Genomic DNA, 23,438 nt, shown 5'->3' with positions numbered 1-23,438 from the left:
TAATCAGACACTAGAACAAATTACCAGAGGAAGCAGAAGATACTCTGCTTCCTGAAGCCTTGAAATCAAGACTGGACGCCTTCCCAGAAGACAGGCTTCAGTCATACAGAGGTTAAAAGTTCAACACAAAGAAATGCAGGTTTAATTTAACAGTCTGTGATGTCTTAAAGCACTGCCACAATTGTCCAAAGTCCCAGAATTAATTAAAGTGAACCCAAACTCCTTTTCCTCTGAGCAGAAGGGCATCTGCACCCATAGACTGATAGAATTATCGTGACCTGAAAGAACTGGCATTGTCTTCACTACACGTGGTCTTCTTGTACACTGGGGACTCTTTTTCTATAACCCTATGAACTCAGAAATATCCTTTACCATCAGAACAATTGGAAATAATAAAGTACAATTTAGAAAGTAGACCACCAAAACAAAACAAAAAAATAGACAAACCCAAAACTTATTTTGCCTAAGTGACAGAATATGAAAAGTTCTAGAAATCCAAATTGGTAATTTGAAGATATGTTTTTCCTCTTCAGAACTTTAAGAGTCTACTATTTAATGTGTTATTTAGTCTGCAGAAGTTCTGCCTGCTTTAAGAGCAAAAGGATTAATGGTTTCAAATTCCAGTGTGTTGACCTTTATTCAACATTAAAATGCTTATTTGAGCATTCTGCCATGGTACCAGTAAGCCTCTCTCTAATGAAAACTGTAAGAGAAAGAAAGTTTAACTCCCATATGTCCACAAATAAAATTATTTTGCATGAGAACATTCAGGGGATCTTTTCCACACATACACAAAGTTAGCATCAATGTAAAGAGCATTAAGACCACAGAGTATACAAGCTATTACACTCATTACAAGTTGAATGTTAAAGCAATATTAATGAAAATGGAGAACAATAAAAATCTGTTAAGAGCTCCTGTTCCCAAGTTAATGCTCTGAACTATAGTTACAGTATTAAACAATTTTAAGCAAAGTAGGATATAAGTAAGTGATACTACGTCCTTCTGGAAGAAATTATGGAAGTCTGCTTCCAAATACCAAAAACTTGATGAAAACCAAAGAACAATTTGCTTACCAGAATACATGGTCTTCTAAGACAGCAAATCAAAGCAGGGAATAAGTGGACAAGAGTTATTTTGGGTGGTGGTAGGTAGCAGGAAGGGAAAGTTGCAAACATTTTGGCTGACTCAGCAGAAAGAGCTGAGGGAGATGTTTAAGGCAATAGAAAGTCTGGATGCTGCTGGAAACCTTCAGAGCATGTGCTCAACCAAGAGAAGGAAATGTCACAGAGAGATGGAGGCTGAGAAAAGCCTTTGTCTCACTGAAACTTTACTACTTTAATATTGATTAAAATAACATCTATTAAAAAATTATCCATAAGGCATATTTTCATTCTTCCCTAGTTAGCTGAACAAGCTGCACAATCAAGTGCAATCCAGGACATAATCCAGAGATGCCAGGAATGAAGCTAATCCTCAGCTAAGATTTTTGTGGTAATAGTTCTATCATATTTTGATAAGCCTTTTTCCTGCATAAAAGGTTATGGGCCAATATTTTTAGTGTTGAAAAGATTCTTGGAAAAAGACTGTTGTAACAGCAGTTTATTGGAAAAAAAATTTTGCTCCAAACCTAAAGAGTTAAAATAATTTCTCTAAAAGAAAAAAGCAATCAATAGCTTACCCAGAGAGAAAACTTTGACTACCAAATTTCCATGACTTTGAGCTATCACATTTTAAAATGTAGCAATCATTAAGCTAAGAATTACAGAATGTGTGGTAACTATTAATGACAAAGAAATTATGCACAGGACAAGTAAGGAAGAGCAGAGTCAACTCTAAAGGAATATGAAAGCTTAAGAAGGTGGGAAGAGTAGACATGAAAATCAATTTATTGAATGATAGATGGTCATATGGAAATAGCATGAGGAAAAAAAATCTAATTGTGAAGGCTGTGGCTGTGAAAGGGATAACAACACAATGCATCAAAGTGAATATTTCATCATTCTAATTCAAACTTCCTGGGCTAATATTAGCAGAACCACAGAAAAAAAGCCAACAAAACAGATGAGTGTTTTGCTAAAAATACGTACAACAAATCAAGAACTGCACATTTTATTCAAAATTCCTGTCCTAGAACTCTAACTTCACTGTATAACCACTAACCCTGAACACAGAATAACTGCAGGAACACAATAAAGCAGAAGGAAGAAGATAGAGATTAATTAATTTCTGCCTCTTAGACAACTTTAAGTAAACCTGATTTACAGAAAAGGGCATGCATATGATTTATAATAATACTTAGAAGACTTTGAAAGAGTTAATGTAAAGTAAACCTGTTCCTGTATGGGTGGGTTTCACATTGAAGATGTGGTACAAGAGTTTATTCAGCTTAAAGGCAAGATAAGACATGCTCAGAGGTAATGAAAGGAATAAACTTAGCTGGGGAGAGGAGACATAAAGCAGCGTTCTCAGATAATTTCTTTAAAAACAATGTTCTTCTATTACATATTGAAATGTAAAGTAATTGTTTTAATATTTTATTAAGCTAACAGTAAAAAGGCACAAAAGCTGTATTTAAAAATATTTTAAAATGCAGTCTGTAAGTTACTGCAAAAATTACAGTGCTTGCCAAAGCCAACAGTGACTCTAAAGAGATATAGAGGTAGCTTGACTTATTCAGAAGTGCTCAAAAATGTAGGAATAATCCTGGGTAGAATTTCTGTTTTTAATGAAAAGTAAAATTAAGAAAATCAATTTGACACAGAAAGAAAGCCTTGAAGTTCCTCCAGCTCTGAAACAGAAGCATGCTGTCTAAGCCTAGGTCCTATCTCACTCCCATAGGCTGTACAATAATGAAAGACAAAAAGCATTAAATGCATAGGTAGAAATGATAGCACCATACCCTCCATCACCTATTGCAAGGAAATAGCTGCCAGGACAATGCTGGGTGGATACCTCTGCTGTGGCACCTTGGAGCACAAGGGAAGTACAGGTTCTTGTCTATCTGTACAGTAATTGACTCATATCTGCCACGATACGAATGACATGCCTGATATTCATGATATGAATGTACCATCTCGAAAATAAACAATATTGAACCAAAATTACTTTTACCATAACTCACTGTCCATCCCATTCCAAAATTTATGCCATGAAACAAAAAAAAACTGGTCAAAATGTATCTCCAGGTGTGGAGATAGAATGAAGATACAATTCCATGATATGTGGAGTACTTTGGACTTGAGAAATTACAAAGGGAGAGTGTAAAACATCTCCCTGCTTTTACTGATTCTCAGCATAAATGTTTCCTCCTCTCTTCTGAGTTGCCTGACTACCAGCATGCTACAATCAACTTCCTGCTAGTTAGTTAAGATTCTTGCTTGCTTGCCTTTCTTCTCTAAATACAGCACTCTCACAGGTCTATTGATCAGTGAATAATAAAAAAATAATAAAAAAAAAAAAGCCTGGATGAAACCCTTTTTCTTTCCTTTCTTTTTTCTTATTGATATTTTTTTAAAAGGTTCTTTCATCTTCTCCTCCACCAGGAAAGCATCACTTGATGGAAATAGAAGAATAATGAATCTAAACCTGTTCAAGACCAGACTACCTAGAAATGGAAAATATCCCCCTAGAATTCAGCCTCCTACATTTCAGTGAGGCAGCTCACACATGCTCCAATTACTTTTTCAGTTACAACATTGGTAACACAAGGAAATTCTGTTCCAGTCAATAGTGCTCCCACAGATTTTATGTCATTAGGAATAAAGGGAGAATTTGAACCCCCTTCTTTTTGGTCATAAAAAAACTATAGATGATAAATAACACACAAAAATCTAAAGTATATTTTTATAGTTTAAGATCTATAGCTTCACGTTGCTCCTGAAATCTCTACTTCCGAGCAGCTGATGCTATTATCAGGATGGGTTAATTTCAGAAGAATTTTTGAAACCCATTTTCCAGTGCTCTGGACATCCCTCCAAAAAAAGAGGTACCAGTGGCAGCTGAAAGCAGCAATGTAGATTTAGCCTGCAGTGTTATACAACCTGTCTGTTAACAAATGCAAGACACAAAGTAAAGTCATGTAACCCAATTGAAACAGTTCGTACTGGAGGTTGATTTCCCTTGGGAACTGAAACATCAAGTAAGAAACTGAACCAGTTAAATATAACCTTTTTAAAGGGCAAAAGAATTCAAAGGTAATCAAGGATTTTTTTTTTTCCCTCAGAAGGGCATTTATAATTATATTCCACTTTTATTTATAACAACCCTTTTAATGTTGGTGCTACAAAAGAACTCAACAGAAAACCAGCCATGCTTTATATAACAGGATTCAATCTACACGTGGTTTTTATATGCAAAACATCTTCTACCCAAGCTATGCACTGACAAAGGCACAGTACCCTTAGGAAACAAGGAATATCTTTTAGAAGTGGTTCATGAGGGTATAGCCACGTGCCTTTCACTAGGGTTGTGAGACACTACAGAGGAAATCCTTAAATTTGGTGTTGACAGAGTAATGGTAAATGACTACGTATGATCCTACAGTGAACTCAGTATCTAGTGTTTCAGTTCCTTTATTACCCTAGAATACACTTAAGATTTTGCTTTACTTAACTAATTCCTGAGGAGACAAAACCAGACCAGTTCCTAAAAAGATTATTTTCAGCTTGTTTTCCATTGATTAAGTAGGTACGAGTTAAGAAGCAGAAATGATAGACACGAGCTAAAAACTCAAACTCAACTGCATTTCAAAATCCAGCACCAGAGGGATCAGGTGGTTTGTGATTAATCATAGGATCTTAAGTTGCATGTTCATGGTGTGCTAGGACACAACAGGCTGTGTTGCAATAACAAGAGTGGGTATTTCAGAGTGGAATCTAGAGGTGCCCAAAGCTAGTGAGAAGGAACTCTACAGAAAGGGGGGAGGACAGATTTGGGTGGCCCAAGTTCTCTCACAAAAGGCTACCTAGATGTAGTAGAAATTCATTATATACCAAGATGCATATGCTTCTGTCTTCTACACATCTAACACACACTGATGCAATATCATGCTGTAGTTGATTGTCCATTAACAAAAAAAAAAAAAAAAATTCTAAAGGATGGAGTGATGGCACAGCCAGATGTGTTCTCAAATTACACTGTACAGATCAAAAAAACCCCAAGATTTTCCCAGAATGTTAATAATAATTGACTTATCTCATTGCTCATGTTGCATTTTTAAGTATTGCTATACAAAAAAAATCTGTACAAAACTACTAAATTCAATTCATGAAGAGAAAAGTTAATATAATCTCAGAATTAAATGAGAAATGCCTTGTTTGAATAGCATGAAGTGTGCAAGATCCCACTGTGGATTCGAGTGTATATACCTGCTCAAACTCTCAGCAGAGAAACTCTGAAGTGCCAGACAGATTCAACAGAGCCAACTGTTTCTTACCCACAACAGGCAATCTGTTGATACACTAGGAAACTATTATTACAAGTTGCTTTACTGAAAATGGTGTAGGTTATTAATCACAGCTTTGGGGTTTCTGACAGGATGTTTTGGTAAAATAAATCTATTTTAAGTGACTGTAATGAAATACTAACCCGTTTTTGAAGGGCTTTTAAGATGTTTTTAAGAAGTTTCAGATCAAAGACTCAGTTAATGTAGCCTCCATGCATTAAATATTTAGTACTTAGTCACTTGAGCACTCAGGCATCTTGACATTGCAAAAGGGGGAGAGGGAAATTGAGTTTAAGTCAGTTTTGCACAGTGGGATTTTTCAGTTTTTATGTTAAAATCCCAAGCATGTAATTTTAATACAAAGGAGTCAATTCTTTTACAAGAGTCTATGCACCACCCATTAAAAGAATTCTTTATGCACCTGCATAGATGGGAGAATAAATCCTCTACAGAGCCATTTCAGTAGGAACTGTTGTGCTGTGATTAACACCATGATTGAATGTTATTCTCTCTCTGAAATCTCTGGTGCACAAATCCAAATGCACACACCTCTCTTTCCAGAACAACGAGGCACTTGCAAGGAGCACAGAATTTTAACAAGGGCAGCTACATCTGAGCAAGGGTTTTTTTTAGATATTTGGATTATGTGACTAGACAACATTTCCCCTTTCCAGTATCATCGAATTCCAACAGTTGCTCTTCACTGTTTCATTTCCTCCAAGAGAGATGCTCAGAGGTATTCAATACAGATCAGAATAAACAAACAAAAAAACAAACCTTATTTTGTGACTCACTAAAATATGTCTTAAATTAACAAACTGAAAGTTTTGAGGGAATGAATATCCATCCTGGAAATGTAACACTATATAAATTCTGCAAGGTCTCAAGCATCAACTTTCTTGTGAAAGTTCTCTGAGTATAACAGTAACCTGCAGATGACTTCAAGAAGAATGAAGACACTACTAAGTGCATTTCTTGGCTGACTTGCAGAGAATTATAGACAGCAAAATAGTAAAAATTGCCTTCAAAACTATCTTCATGAAGTATCATTGACCTGTCAGTATCTAGTTTCAGAATTAAATACTGCATATTTCAATGCTATTTAACACAAACATGGTCACAATTCAAGTTCTTTGACATCCACAGTTGCTCTAGGGCTCTTGTATTTCAGTCTTTCATAATCTATAAAGAAGAGGAATAACATTAGCTCCAACATTTCCAATATATGGGAAAAAAAAAACCCAAGCAAAGAGTTCTGCACATCTGCCATTTATCAAAGACATTTTCTGAAAACTTACAGTGGGATTGAAGATGATGAGACCCTAACTTGAAGTTCAAAAAGCTAAAACTGACCTCTGAAGTAATGGTAGCATTACATATTCCCAAATCTGGTAAGTATCAGCATTATGTGACCCTATTTGTCATAAGCACCTTCTGAATGTTAAGCAAGCACAAGGGCTGTGTGTCATCATTGGCTCATCTATGACAAAGAAAGACATCCTGGAAACTTCTACAACGTGTATCTTAGGGTAACTAGATGACCTCATCTATTTCTCTCCAAGAGTAATGTCCAGTTTTCCTCTTCTTTTACTCCTGTCCATGGCTCTGGAGCTCCCATTTTCCCTACAATATTTAATTAAGTAACCAAAGGTGCAGGAAGATGTACAGTGAGTTCACAGGAAACAGACACTTCTTGTATGCACACTACCTTGAGAAACTCCCAAATTGTAAATTAAACAAAGGAATGCTTGTTCTACTGAAGAAGAAAATATGTCAGAACTCTTCTATCCAAAGAAATGCAGAACAAAACCCAAACCTAACCACATAGTGCAGGTAAAATACTCCAATATTCCCCTACTGATTTACCCAACAGATGGTCAGATTGCATCCACAAGTTACTACTGAAGTAGCCCATGTCTGTCTTTCTGTCTTTTCTGGGTTTTTTAATATTCTAAGAGTAGAGACGTGTGTTGAAACCATGAGAGACTAAATCAAGATAATACTTGAAAAATTTAGTTCTGTGAAAATAGTCTTAAGCCTTTCTAGGGTTGTAGAAGGGAATGATGTTCTCAAAATTAACAGGAAGCTTAGGAAAAGACACCAATAACTTAATAATTTGGCAGAATCTGAAACAATTTTGAGAAAACTTTTTGGATGTGATCCAAACCCTTTGTTGCAACAAAATACAGCAGAGGAGAGGTCAGATATCAGATCTCCTTGCACTGCTGCCTCTGTAACAGACATTGTACTCAGGAGGCAGCAACTTTGATGGAGAGAGAGTAATGAGACTTTGACCAATGCTTCAGTGTAGGTGTCATGAGAAATGAAACAAACAATAGAGGTAGTTTTGATAACAGTGAAAAAAGTCTTAGGAGAGATTTGACATAGAAACTGAAAGCGATATTATAAAACAGTTTGACTATGGCACTTTCAGATGCTCTAGGGATAAAAAAAATATATAGATTAAATACTTACCAAAATTAGCAGCAATAAATAGTTCATATTGTCAAATTGTATCTATTGGAAGAAAGGAAATCTGAAAATTATCATGTAACATTTTTCCTCATAGAAATTCATGCCATCCTAGTAGATCCCATTTTGTTGTTTGATGGCATGTTTAAACTTGAAATGAATAGGGCCTTCTGCAAACTGGATATATCCACATGTAATACTTTAAGATGCAAAAAAAGATTGGCATGACACAATTTTATTCTGTGCTAGAATGAGAGGAAAAAAACAACAATGGACCTCTGAAAAGAAGAAAGCTTGGCTGTGTGTTATATATTAACTTGAGAATTGTTTTAGTGTTTTGGCATTTAGGATCATTTGAGTAAACAACATACAATGAGCTTACCCAACTGTGACATGATGAAAGTGTCTCCTAGAGAGATTTAATTCAGACTGTCCCTGGAACAAAAGCTGCAATATTTCATATTCATGTTGGCTGCAAGCAGAGGTACAGATGGGTATTTCCAGCAAACAGGATATAGCATGAAGCTGCTGTAAGGAATTCTATCCATGATCATTGTTAAAATACATTTGCCATCACTGGTACGTGGGTGTGTGGTAAGGGTGATCTGATGATCTGTGAACAGTTCCAGAGGTTTACCATCATAACACCTGACTTTTATGCAGTAGACTCTGATCATCACCTTATAATCATTGTGGAGTAACTTTTGAATCAAAGAAAGAAAATGTTCAAAGTCCAAATACTTTTGTTATTTCTAGCAAATTTCTGTGTAATAACAATTCCCAAAGCCCAACGTTTTGATTTGTCTGCACATGTGCTCCCTATTCTGTTAAAGGCACATCTCTCTGATGTTTTCCAGGTTATACAGTATGTGCTGCTGTTAATTTACAGGGTATCCTACATCTTGGCATATAGAGCAGATTTCACATTATATTCAGCAACTTCTGAAACTAAACAAAGGAAGTATCGACTGCAGTCTAGTAGTTCCTGGAAGTTAATATCCATCAATCCTTGAATTTGTTAACTTTTTGTTGTAATTCATCATTATTGTAGGTAAAGTTGATGATTTCACAGAATTATCTTGATTGGGAAAGATCAAGACCAACTGTTAACCTAACACTGACAAGACCTTAACTAAACCATATCCCTAAGTACTATGTATATAGGATATATGCATATATATCCTATTTAGGATATGTATATCCTAAATACTTTCAGGGATGGGGACTCCACCACTGCCCGGGGCAGCCAGTTCCAATGCCTGATAACTGATTTGTGACATTATGAAAGAAAAGAGGACTTATCTGCCTTTTAAAAATAAAAATATAGACATAAAAAATGCTCACTCCCCTAGTTTGTTTAGAAAAATGGATTATGGAGCAAATACTCTGTAATCATCAATTGCAACCTTCCTCCTTTCAGGGAAAGCTTTCATATGAAGCATGTCAGAAAATGTGCCATTTTTTAGAAATACATGAAATTATGGTAGAAAGAATATCCAGAATCCATTTCGTTCCTCAGATATTTAAAAATTACCGTGGCTGCACTTCTTATTAGAGAAAGGAAAGAATCAGGAGAAGTTTTGACAAGCAGTCCTGATTCAGTTCTACCTAAAGTGTTGGATGATACTGGAGACTTTGGAGATGGTTAGGAGGTGTACAGGAACCACGAGTTTACTTTTCTTGGTACTTGGTGTTTCATACTGAAACTGGCAGTAGGGAACACCCCTGGCTGTTGTGCAGGGGCTCTGCATTCCCTTCACTTTCCTTTTTTTGTGATTTACATTTCTAATGAGCAGAGAGCATACACATACATATACAACTTAGTTGTGATTCTGGAGGAAGACCAACTCTCTAGAAAAGAAGTTTACATTTACCTTTATTTCTCTATGAAGACAAAAAACCTGAGATTTCAGAAATCGCAGCTATTCTTCCTCTTTACTGTCATAGCAACAAATGATCTTAAAGCACTGTATGCAACATCTATGGCCATTCCTAGTTCAGCTTTAACTACTAACATTTTCATCAATGGCCAGAATAAACCAGTCTCTGTACTCTTTGGAATTTAATTGATAAACTGGAAAACAAATTTTTATAGTTAATAAAATTCTATTTTTGCCGTCTTTGTCCAGTAATGAGGAAATTTGAATTATAGGAATGAAAAAGAGTGTTCTTCCAAATAGGTCAATGCATCCTACCTATTTGTCAGTATTAAATTAGATGTTATCTGTTGCTGTGCATTTTTTTCATTGGTTGTGATTGCCAATAGGAATTTCAGCCAAGATGGACACACAGGAATTCTGTTTGACCATGAGGAATACAATATTTTTTCTTTGTCTTTCTACAAGTCTGTGTAGTATGAGTCTACAATGTTATTTGGTCTGAGTGCATCCAAGTCTCATTTGTGGGAGGACAATTTTGTTCAACTCTGCAGTGTTATTTGCTGTTACAAAATCTTATCTATTTCTATAAAAGAAATCTAGAGGATATGTGCAGTTTTATTCCTAAAGCTCTGAAGGAAAAATCTGGTGCTGCCACAGTTTCTTGTAAAGATGATTACAACAGCAGAAAAGTACACCTTTGAAACACATCCTTTTTTCCTGAGTTCACTTTCTGAGCAGCTTGTTCTCTTGAGAGTGAGGATATATACTGTCTGAATTCTTCATAAAGATAAGGAGGCCACCACAATTAAAATGAAACAAAACAAAAACTGAAAGAAAAAATTCCCACAATCAAATTTTTATAAATTCTCTGGGACACTTCGATGTCATTATTTCCTATAAGAAGAGCTGATCTTCAATGCAGAAGGTACCAAAGTACTTGTTAATAACTTGATCACCTAACATGTGCTAAGGATCTAGACCATTTCCTTAAACTTTAGAGAGGAAGACAGATTACAGGGTAGGGCTGGGATTATGCATTTCCATTCACTGTATACAAAAAAGATGCAATATTTTTCAGCACCCTGTTTGGAACAGTAACACCATTCTTGTTCTACCCATTACATTTCAGATTTTGAAGCATTCATTGCTTAGATTAATATCTATGTCCAGGTCCTAAGACAAATCTTGATGTGCCTTGCTGTATTGCCAAAATATCTCCCATTTTTCCAACACAGCACTATCAACCTCTGTTTAGTCTTCATCTGTTAATCTATAAAGTGCCCTTAATCAGTCATCTCTGACATTCCTATAAATTTTCCATCAGACATAACACCTTCCTGGCCATTTTTCATTCTCAGGAGGCAAATAAGCAGCAGACCTGAGGTCCTGCATCACACCAACTGCTCAAAACCAGCATCCTCCATTTTTAATTTCCTTGAACTCTATGAACCATACTTTGAAGAGCACAAACAAACCCTGCTCTACACAACATTAAACTTATTTTTGGTGGGGGTATCTTTTAAGGTTTGGGCTTCATTTTTGTGAACAGGGAGGTTTTCTGAGGGCAGCAGCCTGGGCTCTCTGCACCCTGCCCATTCTGCCCCTCTGTCCATGGGCCTGAAACCTCTCTGAGGAAGACCACCAAAGCCTTCCCCACTTCTGCAATAGTCTCCTTCCCTAGAAAATACCACTACGGTCCAAAGACTGTTACAAACCTTAGGACAGTGACATTCACACATTTTTGGAGGATGTCAGAGCAAGAGTCCAAAAAAAAAAAAAAAATTAAAAAAAGTGAGTTATCTTCCACAAGTGGCATAAGACTTTTGCTTGTTCTATGCTGCAGGACATTGCAGCTTGCATAAAGATGGAGAAGGATAGTTAACATCTGAACTCTAAGCAACTTGGAATTAAAACAAACAAACAAAAAGCAAACAAACAAACCCCACCAGACCCCCCAAAAACCCCAACAAACACACCCCCTCAACCTTTAACGACATGCAGCTGTTACTGACATACTAAGAAGCTGATTAAAACCATGATGGGTATTAATGTATTATTATAATTCACCTTAATGCAGAAAATCTAAGTGAAAAAGAAATAGATGTATTATAAAATCCTGAAGTCTTTAGATTTTAAGAAAGCAACAGTCCTGGAACTTAACTAATTAAGGCTAAGTGAAAAATTGGAAGCAGTTAACAGGAAATTGAAAGGTAGAAAACTGATTTCTGGAATGGATTTTTCTTTACTGAATACTTATGAAAATTCCTGAAACCGATTATTTCTCTGTCTTGTCTTCCTACAATTTACACATTTATTAGACCAGCAGATAAGGCAGTTCATAAAAACAAACACTTTCTGTAGAAAAGTGTGTCCAAAATTCTAGGGAATTCTGTTGGAAAACTTTTGACTGTGGGCCTAAGGCTGATTTTTTCATTGAAAATGTCATGTAACTGAGACCTTTTCTATGTTCATTTTCTCAGGTTGTTCTCTGCTGCCACAGTATGGTGCTCAGCTGCTGTTTGAAAACATGAAAAACAGGATCTTTATCAGAGAATGCAGTTATTTTCATGTACCAGTATGACTAGTTGCCATGTAAGATCTCTCTAAAAGTATTAAAAAGGCTTCAAGCTGTATCTTTATTCCCTAAGAAGTGAAAAAACTCTTCAATTAAGTATCTTCTGCTTTACATTAAAAATCTCCTGTCTTCTCATGTTATTTGTATGTTAATTTGCTTTCAAAATAGAGATAAATATTGCTTTCAGAATTTGTGAAACATAGCAGCACTTCAACAGAATTTAACATTTCCCAGAATTACATTCCTTTTTTCCCCCTCCATATTATTATGATCATGTAAAATAAAATGTTTTAATCTAACATGATGTCTTACAATGAGAATGGCACTAGCCTCCTTTACGTGTAGGTCTGATTTCCTCCTCATTGCACTATTCTTTATTTAAAAAGTGATTTCCAAACAGTCAAAAAAGAAAGGGAGAGTAAACCAACATTGCAGTCATGAACAGATCATGGGCTACATACAATACCTCCCAGCTATGTGTTCTGGAACTCCATTACCCCCTAGTTCTCCTCCTCAAGAACAAATATTCAAATACATAAGAGTCAACAGTACTTAGCTATCTTGGGCCACCTGAACTACACTTCCTTGGTCTCTATTATTTTATAACCTGCATAAAATATTTTTTTATTCTTTTATTTTCTCATTGCTATGTGATATAAAGATATATCACAGATTGCCTTTTGATATACAAGCTGAAGTCTTTTTAGAGCCAGCTTTCAGCTTTCAAGGATTATGGCCAGCAGAGGTAAAGTCTTGCTGAACATGTGCATAGACATGGACAAAGCAGTGTCCTTGGACTCCAGGGTTACCATGGATTTCTTAAGCAGAATGCCTGAAGTGCACACATCAGTCATGCACTGCAAAAAAAGGACTGCTGAGCAATAATGGGATTCCCTTTGCACACAGATATCAGCATCCTTATAGACAACTGAATAAAAGATTGTAAAATGTATTACCTGAAGCAGCTTCTCCAAACAGATGATGGAGTGATGAAATATCCAAAAAGGAGGTGACAAATAAATGCTTCCTCAAATAAAATTTGAGTCTTACTTTCACTTGTTGTCTTAGTTTGGTATTACATATTAAGTATATAATGTTACAAGAGGGAAGATTAATCTGAAGGGAAGGTAGAGGAAGGAATGTAGAAACCTCAAACCCTGACTGAAAGTGACAAAAAATTGTTGCCTTTTTATTTTTGAGTATTTTATTTGTTACATTATAAAAGAATCATAGAATTGCCCAGGCTGGAAAAGACCCTCAAGATCACTGAGTCCAGCCTCTTCCTACCCCTATTACCCTATTCCTGATGACCCAATGTTTAAGTGGGAAGAAATCGTTCTCAGTCTTTCATAAAGCTCTTAAATATCTTACCTAGTGAGAATTTTGTAATACTGGAAAGGTATTTCAAAACTTATTGCAAATTTGTTTTATTCTTAAACTATAAGGACTGAATGAAGTCACTGGCCAAATCCATTGGCTACCAATGACTGGCAAGTAAATTCTTTCCATACCCTACAACTAGGTCTCTAATTTAGCTCTCAGATTCAGTGGTATTGGTGAACTGTAGGTACAGGTGAAACGTTAGACAAGCAAGCCCCTGAGAGCTTATTAAAAGAAACATTTTAAAAAGAACTGACAAATAAGTCAACCAATAGTCAGACCCATTTACATGAAATCATTAAACTCATAAAACATCATTACTACTCTTTATTTTGTGAGAAATGGGTTTGGCTGGAAACATCAAGAATCTGGGCTTCAAGTCTCAGATTTTTTATTTTTTTTTTCCCTGTAGTCAAGTTGTTATAGTAGTAGTACAAGATAACAGCAAAATATTTGGGCACCAGGCCTTGATCTTACAGAGCTGATTGTTCTGACCTTGGAGCTTAAAGCCAATTTTACACACATTTAACTTAATGCCATGAACTGTGCCAGTGACTTCAACAATATCATTACACATGCTTAAGTTTAAATCTATGCTTAAGTGTTTTGTTGGACCAGAGCCACAATGCTCAGTTTACACAAGATATATGAAGATTTTGTCTAAGGTATTTAGAGGTTTTATTATATTATATTTACATCATATAGCTACTATAAAGCTAAATCAATAAGCAGTTCTTTCTTTGGTTAAATTAAAAGGCATAATCTGAACTTTTCGGAGAAGCCCTCAATCCCAAGGTCTCAGCCCTGGAGGTAATATGGGGCTGACTACCCATCTTCTGGGTCCACAATGAAAGAGTAGAGATTAAATAAAACTCCAGCCCTACAGATGCAGTACACAGTCACAGCTCAGGAGATCTAAAGAGAAACCAACTCAAACACAGTCAAAATCCCAGCAGAGCCAATGCAGTAAAACGCTACGGGGCAAACATAGCTAATAGCTCCACATAGCACAATTTCCCCAACATGGAAGTACATTCAGCATCAGTATCAACATGGTAATTATTGCTTAATGCTGTGGTGGAAAAGAGGGAAAACAAATTTCTGCAAATGGAAGTGAAAGAAGAATGGATGTATTCCAGGGTTTTCACTGTTTTCTATGGACCATACCAGTCTATCAAAATGCATTCTTCAGTGAAACTGGGTAAATCTGAAAATCATAAAAAACCTTTAAATTGGTGTATTTCATGGAATGATATGAATTAGATGCTCTATATTATTTCCCAAGCACCAACCAAAAAAATGTCTTGCTCCACTAAACACAGGGAGTAATAGAGGTGCTCCCTGTCCCCCAAAGCTTAGGATACAGTAACTAAAGGGAGATGCCCAAACATAGAGGTTGAACTGACTGTGCAGACAAAACCAGTTTCTTTGCTATGGAGATTACAGCTATCACACTGAGCTGTGTTGCCCCCAGCCAAGCAGCAGAAAGTACTGAGAACAGAAAGAAGTAAAATCTGAAGTTTGGCATTGCCATGAAACAAGGATTCAAACCCTGAAATGCCTTCCTGTACTTGGATGTTAGTTCAGGTATGTCAGGACAACTAACCAGATCATTAATGTTTCCTTTCCAGATCAAAGCCTGGACAAAGTAGGTACTGAGCCAGCTTCTCTGGAAATGCAGGGGTACATGTGAGAGGATGGAGAAGAGAGCAAAACAGAGACAAGGGCAGGGAAGACAAGTCATAGAGTGGGATATGAAGTTGCATGAAATGGTGCTGAAATATGTATATTGAATGCATAGAACAGAGAGTGACCACCTTGTGCATTCCCACTATTTAGAAGACCCAGTAGCTATTTTGGAATTTCCCTTCACAACTCAAAGAGATAAGGGTAATGAGTGCAAAAGAACAAAGCAGACTAAGGAACATAAAAGCAGCAATCAATGCCACAACTTCCCTCTTGTAGCTAATTTAGGGAAGTATAAACTAAATGGAAAGAAAAGTTAGATTTGAGGCAAAGAAAGGGCAAGCCAGATGAATGACAAGAGTGTAGTGAAGGTGAGATGAAGAACCTGACATGGAAATGCAAGAGCCCTGAACCTGCACAGCTACAGAAAGTCCAGGGAACACTTCAGAGAGCTCATTCACTTTCCAAAGGTTTCCCTGTGTGGCTAAAGGATCTATACATGAAAACAGTTCATGTAAACTAACACCACCACATACAATTCATTTACTGTCATTCTTTTCAGGAGGTTTTCATCTTAAGTGGATCATAACAGTTTCTCTGCAGGTGACTTCTTAACTCAATGGATTCTTTATACTCAAAGCTTCTCTTTTGGGAAGTTTCAAGCATTTTTTTTTTTCACTAGTTTTTAAATGGACAAGGGCAGTTGTAAAATGTGAGCTGCAAAATTGAGATTTGAAATCTTCTCCTTAATTAAGATATTTTACTCGTAGTAGGATAAACAACTTACGGAAATATTTTCAGAAATTATTTTCCAATATGAAACAATGCTCTTTCTGAAATTTAAGAAACAGCCAGTCAGATACTGCGTTTAGTAACTCTGCACAATATTAGCTGTAAATTATGATTTTGAGTTTGTTTTTTCTAAAACTAGATATTGCTGCCAACTTAAACCGAAGTATTTCTTGTTTTTACCAGGAACAGTTGTATATATCCTACAGACAGATGGCAACTTTCAACAGTAACATAGTTTCTCCTATCTATCCTTGTCTATGATTCCTATGAGTAAGTTTATCTCTCAGAACTTCTTTTAAATTGTAACAAAGAAATTTTCCTTTAAAACTGATGGTATATAATAGTCTCATGTTCTTTCTTCATGTTACTTATATAATTTCCACAGAAACACACTGTGCTATTATATACTATAAATCATATTTTATTTCGGAATGAACTGTTGGTGGTGTTATTTTTAGGTCCAACTCTGCTTCTGCTGATATCCAACCCAGCTAAGAAAATAGCTGTTGGAACATTTAAAATCTCATGTATGGTTTTGGGATGACATTCACATGATGAGTGCTATGGGAACAGCAGTACTATATGAATAAATAGGAACACCACAGAATAAAGAGATTGTGCCCTGAACATATTTGTAGGTGCACTTTTACATTCTGGAGAAATGGGAAGTTTAGTTTACTTTTTTTTAAGTGTTGCTTTTGTAGCCTTTTTCAGACAAAGCAAATTGCCATAGATTGCATTTAGATGACATTTCAACTTAGTTACAGTCAGATCCATTGGCAAGTACAGAATCTGATACCAAAAATGACACATCACAACGAAGCCTGTAACTTCTTTTTTTTTTTTCAAAGACAAAGACTATACTTCTCTTTATCAGAACCATTATTACATAACCTAACACTGAACACAGAAATGGGAAATCTAACCTTATAAAAATTGTCTATTTTCTTTGCTTCATGCTTTAAAACAGTCATAACCGAGTGGTTAAAAACCGACCAGTAGATATCAGCAGAACCGACCAACCGTTTTTACAGGGGTACCAAGTCATTTTGATGGTAAAGAAGGGATATTTGATCAATGAACCAGCAATGTAACATCTGGTGTGCAGTTTCACAGTCTAGGGGCCTCATTCTGATCTCTGACACCAGCATAAATCGGGAGTAACTTAATAAATTAAAGCTGCACACCAAAGTGGTGTGGAATCAGAGCGAAGCACCTTGCGTTCCAATCTGTTTCTCTCAGTATTTCATGTCTGACTTAAGAGATTGGCTCACTTACAGAGCTCTACATTAGACATATTGCCTTCTTGTTTTAAAATATGTATGTTTAATATTTAATTTAACAGAATTCCATATCCTAGTCTCTGTGTACTGTGGAAGTCCCTCGGAGGCTTGCGGTTTGCATGTGCAGTTGCAGTTGTCCTCGAGTGTAATTTGGAAGCACCATTGCCTAATGGGGTGAAAGGATGTATCTGTCTCCAATTAATCTTTGCCCTCTTTTGAGTGAATAATAAAAATATTGCCAAGCCAGTGGTGATTTGTAATGTGGGCTGTAGGAGTTGAGCCAGGCTCACCTAAAGTTGTTTAGCTTATTATCTGTGATGGTGGAATTCTAGCAGAAGTACAGGTCTCATCAACTGTTCCCACAGTTCAAGTATGCACAGCTCATTTAGACTGTCACCCCCAAATTACAACAGACTCAAACATTTTGCCAACTCTGAAATCTTGTTTATAATGCTACACATAACTGTCACTGCACACAAGACTGTACAAGTATAATAAAATAGCTACTGTGAATGTGCATTGAGCCTGTGCTTACATTTTCACAGAAATATAAAAATTATGTTTCATCATATTATGCTTTACAGTACTGTATAATACATGCCACGAAGAGAGCTATGTAAATAATATGCAAAAAACTAGCTTCACAATATTAAAAAATGATCACAGATTTTAAACTTCTGATCTGTTGGGACAAACCATGGGATGTGTGAAGTTACCCAAGGCCAACAATGACAGAATGAAAATGGCAGTTTAAATGATACCTAGGTGACCATCATTGCTATCTTGTAGGAGAGACTATTTTCAAGACCATTTGCCACATCTAGAATGTGGGATAGCTCTCTGAAGTAAAGAATATAAACATTAAAAGGTCAGAAATAGAACAGCTAAGTTATCCATTCACATTGGCAATGGGAATCTTTGCCATTTGGCTCTGAACAGCTTTGCCATTCTGCATCCTAATGACAATTACATGTCCCATACTGATATTTCACGTTCAATTTCCATAAAATTAGTAAAAGTATTTAAGGAGTTAATGGAGGCATAGTACTTTCTTTAGAGAAAATATGAAATCAGATTAGAAATTAGATTGCCTTGAAAAAAATTACATGCAGCAAAATGTGCACTCAGAAAGCCTTCAGGAGCAATCACCTAAGCATGGTTTCTTTGACATGCATTGTACTGCTCCATGACAAAGAAAAATAAAAAAAACCCCAAAGATCTGCAGTGAGATTCTGTTGTCTCCAAGAGACACAATTCAAAATTTCATAACCCAAGAGAAGCGAAACTATTTCAGATCATCCTCACAAACAGAAACAGCTGCAGAGAGCTGTAAAATTCCCCTGGAATGAACCAAAGCCTATCAGTGGCCACACAGCATCTCGACAGGTCTGCTGCAGCCTTCCCCCAGCATCCAACATCTCACCCTGCTACAGCCCAGTATCCAGCATCAGGACTTCAGGGTTTGTCCTCAGATGGCTTCTTCCAAGTTACCTTTCACCATGTGCTACCAGGGGTATCCTCCCTTCGCCAGGAATAGAGCTTTTAAGGGCCTCTTTATGCCAATCTGATTCCTCTCATCTTACATAAGGGGCCAGAGCAGGGATGCAGCTTTCTTAGCTCTAAATCTATCCTATATGGCACGCAATTCTCTAAAGTACAGTCAGCTCCTGCTTTGATGAAGCATTGTGCAGTGAAGACTGAAGGATCCTGTTTTTCACCATTTAAAGATGTATGATAGCAACAAAGTTCTATGTTAAAATATTTAAGTTGCAGAGAACTTATGGAAATTGTCTATTCAAGCTCAGCAAAGGCATTAAATTACCAAGCTGTTCTAGGACAGTTGTGTGGAGAGAAAAGCCAGAAATGCTCTGAGATTGTAACATTACTTACAAAGATTACAGCATGAGCCTGATTCAGAAGCTTTTTACCCAGATCAGCATGGTCTGCTGCAAAATGTTACCATATCAATTGCTGCAAAACATACTCTGTGTGTACATAAAGATATAAAATCAGGACTTATACACAGCACATTCCCTGCCACATTTTGAATGGCATCTGTTTGTTTAGTTTGCTGAAATATGAAAAAAAAAAATATTTAGCAACTACTGGTAACACAATGTTAACAAGATTTAAGACTATAGCTCTGTCTGTCAAAATGCAGATAAAAGACAAATCCTCTATCTCAGTGTTTTAATCAGTCAGATCAGAGTTTTGATGAATATGCAAACATGAAGGTTTACAGACTATTTTCAGAGTGAAAGGAAACAAATTCAGTTTCCTTATAGAATTAATGATAGTTCTGCCCTCTAAGATGAATAATTAAAACCCTACACACATTAAAATAATAGTGCTTCTTCCACTCTCTGAAGATTTGTTTTTTCTATTTTTTTAATATCCCTTTCCATTATTATTGTTTGTCCTTCTAATTGGAATGATTAATAATTAATATCAGTTCAGGGATATGTAACTGTCATCTCTAGAACAAGAACTGTACTTAACTGTCAAAAGGGTAAAAAAAAGCTTTCCTTGGTTAATTCTGTTTTCACTCTTCTCTATATAAGATATTTTTTTTCCTCCAAGTTTTATTCCACCATAGGGATCTCAACAGCCTGCTCCAACGTTGGAAGCCTTTTATTTATTTCAGTGAAGGTATACATATGATTTTATTCTCATTTTCACAATATATGCTGGGATTCTTTTTAAAGCCCCAGCTGGGATCAGCAGCCATCATAAGAATCATAGCTTACTTTTCCTGATACTCTCACACCACGAGTTTAGACCAAATCAAATCTCAGAGGAAAGATTAAGTATGTGGGGCAAGTGCACTATAAAGCCTGCAAATGCAAAAGGAAAAAAAACCACCCAAGATTTCAGCTATTATTTTTTAATCTGATGATTTCTGAGTTGATATGGGAATGGCTGAGTCATGCTTTCTAGGTCCTTAGGGCCAACAACATTTCAGAGAAAAGTTATAGCAAAGTGAGCAGATCAGCCTTACCATCAGCCCTCCTTCCTGCACCAAAAGACCCATCACATTTCCCTTTCCCGTGCCCAATAAACACCTTTTAATTTCGTTTCACCAAAACAAGTGTTTTAAGAGTAATTACAATAGGTACCTTGTGTATGTTTTGCATTATTTTATCTAAAAAGCTGTATTCATGCTCAAAAAACACATACTTCCTTCTGAACAGAAAAGCTCTATCAAAAAGACAAATGGCACAGAGTACTCTAAAAATCACACTTCAATAAACCTGTTTCAGTTTCATCCTTTAATGTCTCTAGAGGTGAATTGATCCTACATGAGAATTTAGCATTGCCTTGCATATCGCAAAGGAAATATTTTATGTGAAATTAAATTAGCATCTGTCTATATTTCACCAAGCAGGTAGGTTACCTCCTGTGTTATTGAGAGCAGTAAAACAAGTAAGTGTGTGTGTATTTTAGCAGGGTTGATAAATTTAACCCTCTAAGCATTTAAGGGTAGACATTTACAATGAAGCCTGCTAGTTGGCAAGCATTCCTATCACTTACCACACTGAGTCCCAGCAGCTCCCTGTGGAAATAGTCCATGTTCCTCCTTTGTAGGTTGTCCAGATAGTGCTGAAGGCGAGTGTAGGTGTAGGGGTAGCAGTAAGCAAACTGATAAATGTCATCCTCACGGTCAAAGCAAAAAGCAAAGGACATGACATAGTTCTTCCTGTGGTCTGGGCACCGGTAGTAATATACGTTTTTAGATGGTATTCTTTGCCTAAAAAAAAAAACCAACAAAAAACATATATATAGGTTGACATCAGAAATCTGAACAAAAAGGTTACGGAAGGCTCAGTTTCTCTAGAGCAAATGAAATGTAACAGCTTGAAGAGCTCAGGAGCTGGTGAGCAGATCCCAGAGCCTGAATTTCAGAACCCTCCTGCAACCTCCAAGGCCAGGGCCTGGGCACGGCAGAGGTCCTGTGCCAGGGCACCAGTACCCACAGGTACTGCAGCTGTCTCCAGGTGCCCAAGCTGGAAGAGTTGCCATGGCAGAGGAGGGCATCACACACCCAGAGAAACCAAAGAAGTGAAAAAACTGCATGATCAGTTGACCTGTCTTCTATTTACTATCAGGTTGGTGTGACCTCATCACCACACAGCCAAACATCTGGCTGGATTGTGGCTACATCCTTTCATGCAGGCCTAATCACCAGCACTGAGGAGAGGTAAAAGTGATATAGGAATGTCAGTATACAGCAACACTGTTACAAAAATTCAGTTTATCTTCATGTTTTTATTATCTTATATATTTCAATATCTATTTATATATCCAGGGTCCATACATCAATACCAAGCCAATGAATGGAAGCAAAGATAAACTCCTGAGGTGAAAAAAACCCCAAAATACCCACAACAGAAACCCAAAGAAAAATCTTCAGATATGGGAAATGACCTGGTCCTAAACTAGAAACCAAGGGAGAAAAGGGTATTTGGTGCTGTTCCAAATTGGATTGCTGCCCTCATCGAGAGTTCTGGCTTAGTAGTGCAAAGATGGAAATGAATATACATGACAGTAAATAATTATAATAGAGACATCCATGTCATCGTTATCAAACTCATACCTGTTTAAGGAATAACAAATGTCTGCCTGACATCTTTCACCCAACTTCAATTATTCTGTTATTTTTCAACAGACATCAGTAACATTTCAGGGGTGGGTGAAACATTCATTCTATGGACAAGAGATGTTCAGTATTTCTGGTTTTACTCTGTCTGCATTTGGTACATGGAGTTTCCAGCTTTATTTAGACAAGAGATTCTCTAGTCATGCGATGTACTTGTAATTTGATGTAACTAACTTACCTCTCATGTTTGGCAACAAAACACTATGGTTCTGCAGTCTCTAACTGATTCAATTACACATTATAAACAGGTCTCATCTAATGATTGGAGCAGAGCTCAGCTAAACTAGAATCATGGTGAGGGAAAACATAATAAGATTTACAGACATAGCAGTAGTAATGTGCCTTTTGTAATAGTTCCGAGAAGCTGGTCTACTGCAGAGCATCAGTTTTGGCCTTTCATTGCTAATATGAAATAGAGGACAAAACCCCCTAATGAGGGGGGTTCAGAAGTACGTGTTTGCCAATTAGCAGCAGTTAAAGAGTCTGATCAGAAAGACTCAGGAGCTATAAAGAGAAAAATAAAGGAATTGAGATGTTCTTGGAAAAGTACAATAAAAGCCAGTGATGCAGTTAATTAGACTTGAAATGAGAATTTATTTGCCCCTTTTAATGCCCTAATTCTTGAAAATTCAGGGCTTTCAGCATTCGCTTCAGTATTTTTTGTTAGGTAAAGCACTTGCTTATTACTAAGATCTGAAAATTATTTTTAAAACACCAATGTGAAGGACAGAAAAACAATTTTTCCTTTTTTTTTTTTTTTCTTTTTTCCACAAGTATCAGTAGGGGAAAAATGCCACCAACTGTCTGCATGCAGTACCCTAACCTAATAGGTTTCTCCAGTGTCTTAACATATTTCTATCATTCCCCCTTACTCTGGAGTGCTATAGGACATCCCTCATTTGGTCTCAAATCAAGCAGATGATATGGCAGTGGGTAAATGTATTCTAGCTCCCAGTCCTCAACCCGTAATGCAAGTTTAAACAGTATGTTGCTGAGTTGTTGAACTTTATTTGTTTCCAAATTAACATGGGAGAAATAATAAAGGACAAGCTTCACTTTATGCCATAAAAAATTCATGTAAAATGAGACCAATAGGAGAAATTCAGGAATTTAGAAAGGCTAATGCTAATTGAAATTCATCTGCTGATAGTTAATGTTTAAATGACACGTAGTTCTCTTTGGTTCAATAAGTTTCTTCTTTTAAGCAAGTTGAAGACAACTTTGTTAATGTATTAAAGGCACTTTTGATATTTCATTCCCTTTCTCT

General features: G+C 36.5%; 1 protein-coding gene across 1 annotated transcript in view; it reads right to left on the bottom strand.

Moving 5' to 3' along the window:
- Nucleotides 1-23,438, bottom strand: part of AGBL4 (AGBL carboxypeptidase 4) — an 891,229-nt gene that overhangs the window by 526,040 nt on the left and 341,751 nt on the right. The window contains exon 5 of the mRNA XM_071750192.1: nt 21,046-21,262. Within this exon, the coding sequence (XP_071606293.1) occupies nt 21,046-21,262 (217 nt within the window). The remainder of the gene's footprint in view (nt 1-21,045; nt 21,263-23,438) is intronic.

Source organism: Heliangelus exortis, chromosome 8, assembly GCF_036169615.1.
Source record: "Heliangelus exortis chromosome 8, bHelExo1.hap1, whole genome shotgun sequence".
Taxonomy (NCBI): Eukaryota; Metazoa; Chordata; class Aves; order Apodiformes; family Trochilidae; genus Heliangelus; species Heliangelus exortis.
This window is presented reverse-complemented; position numbering and strand designations above follow the sequence as displayed.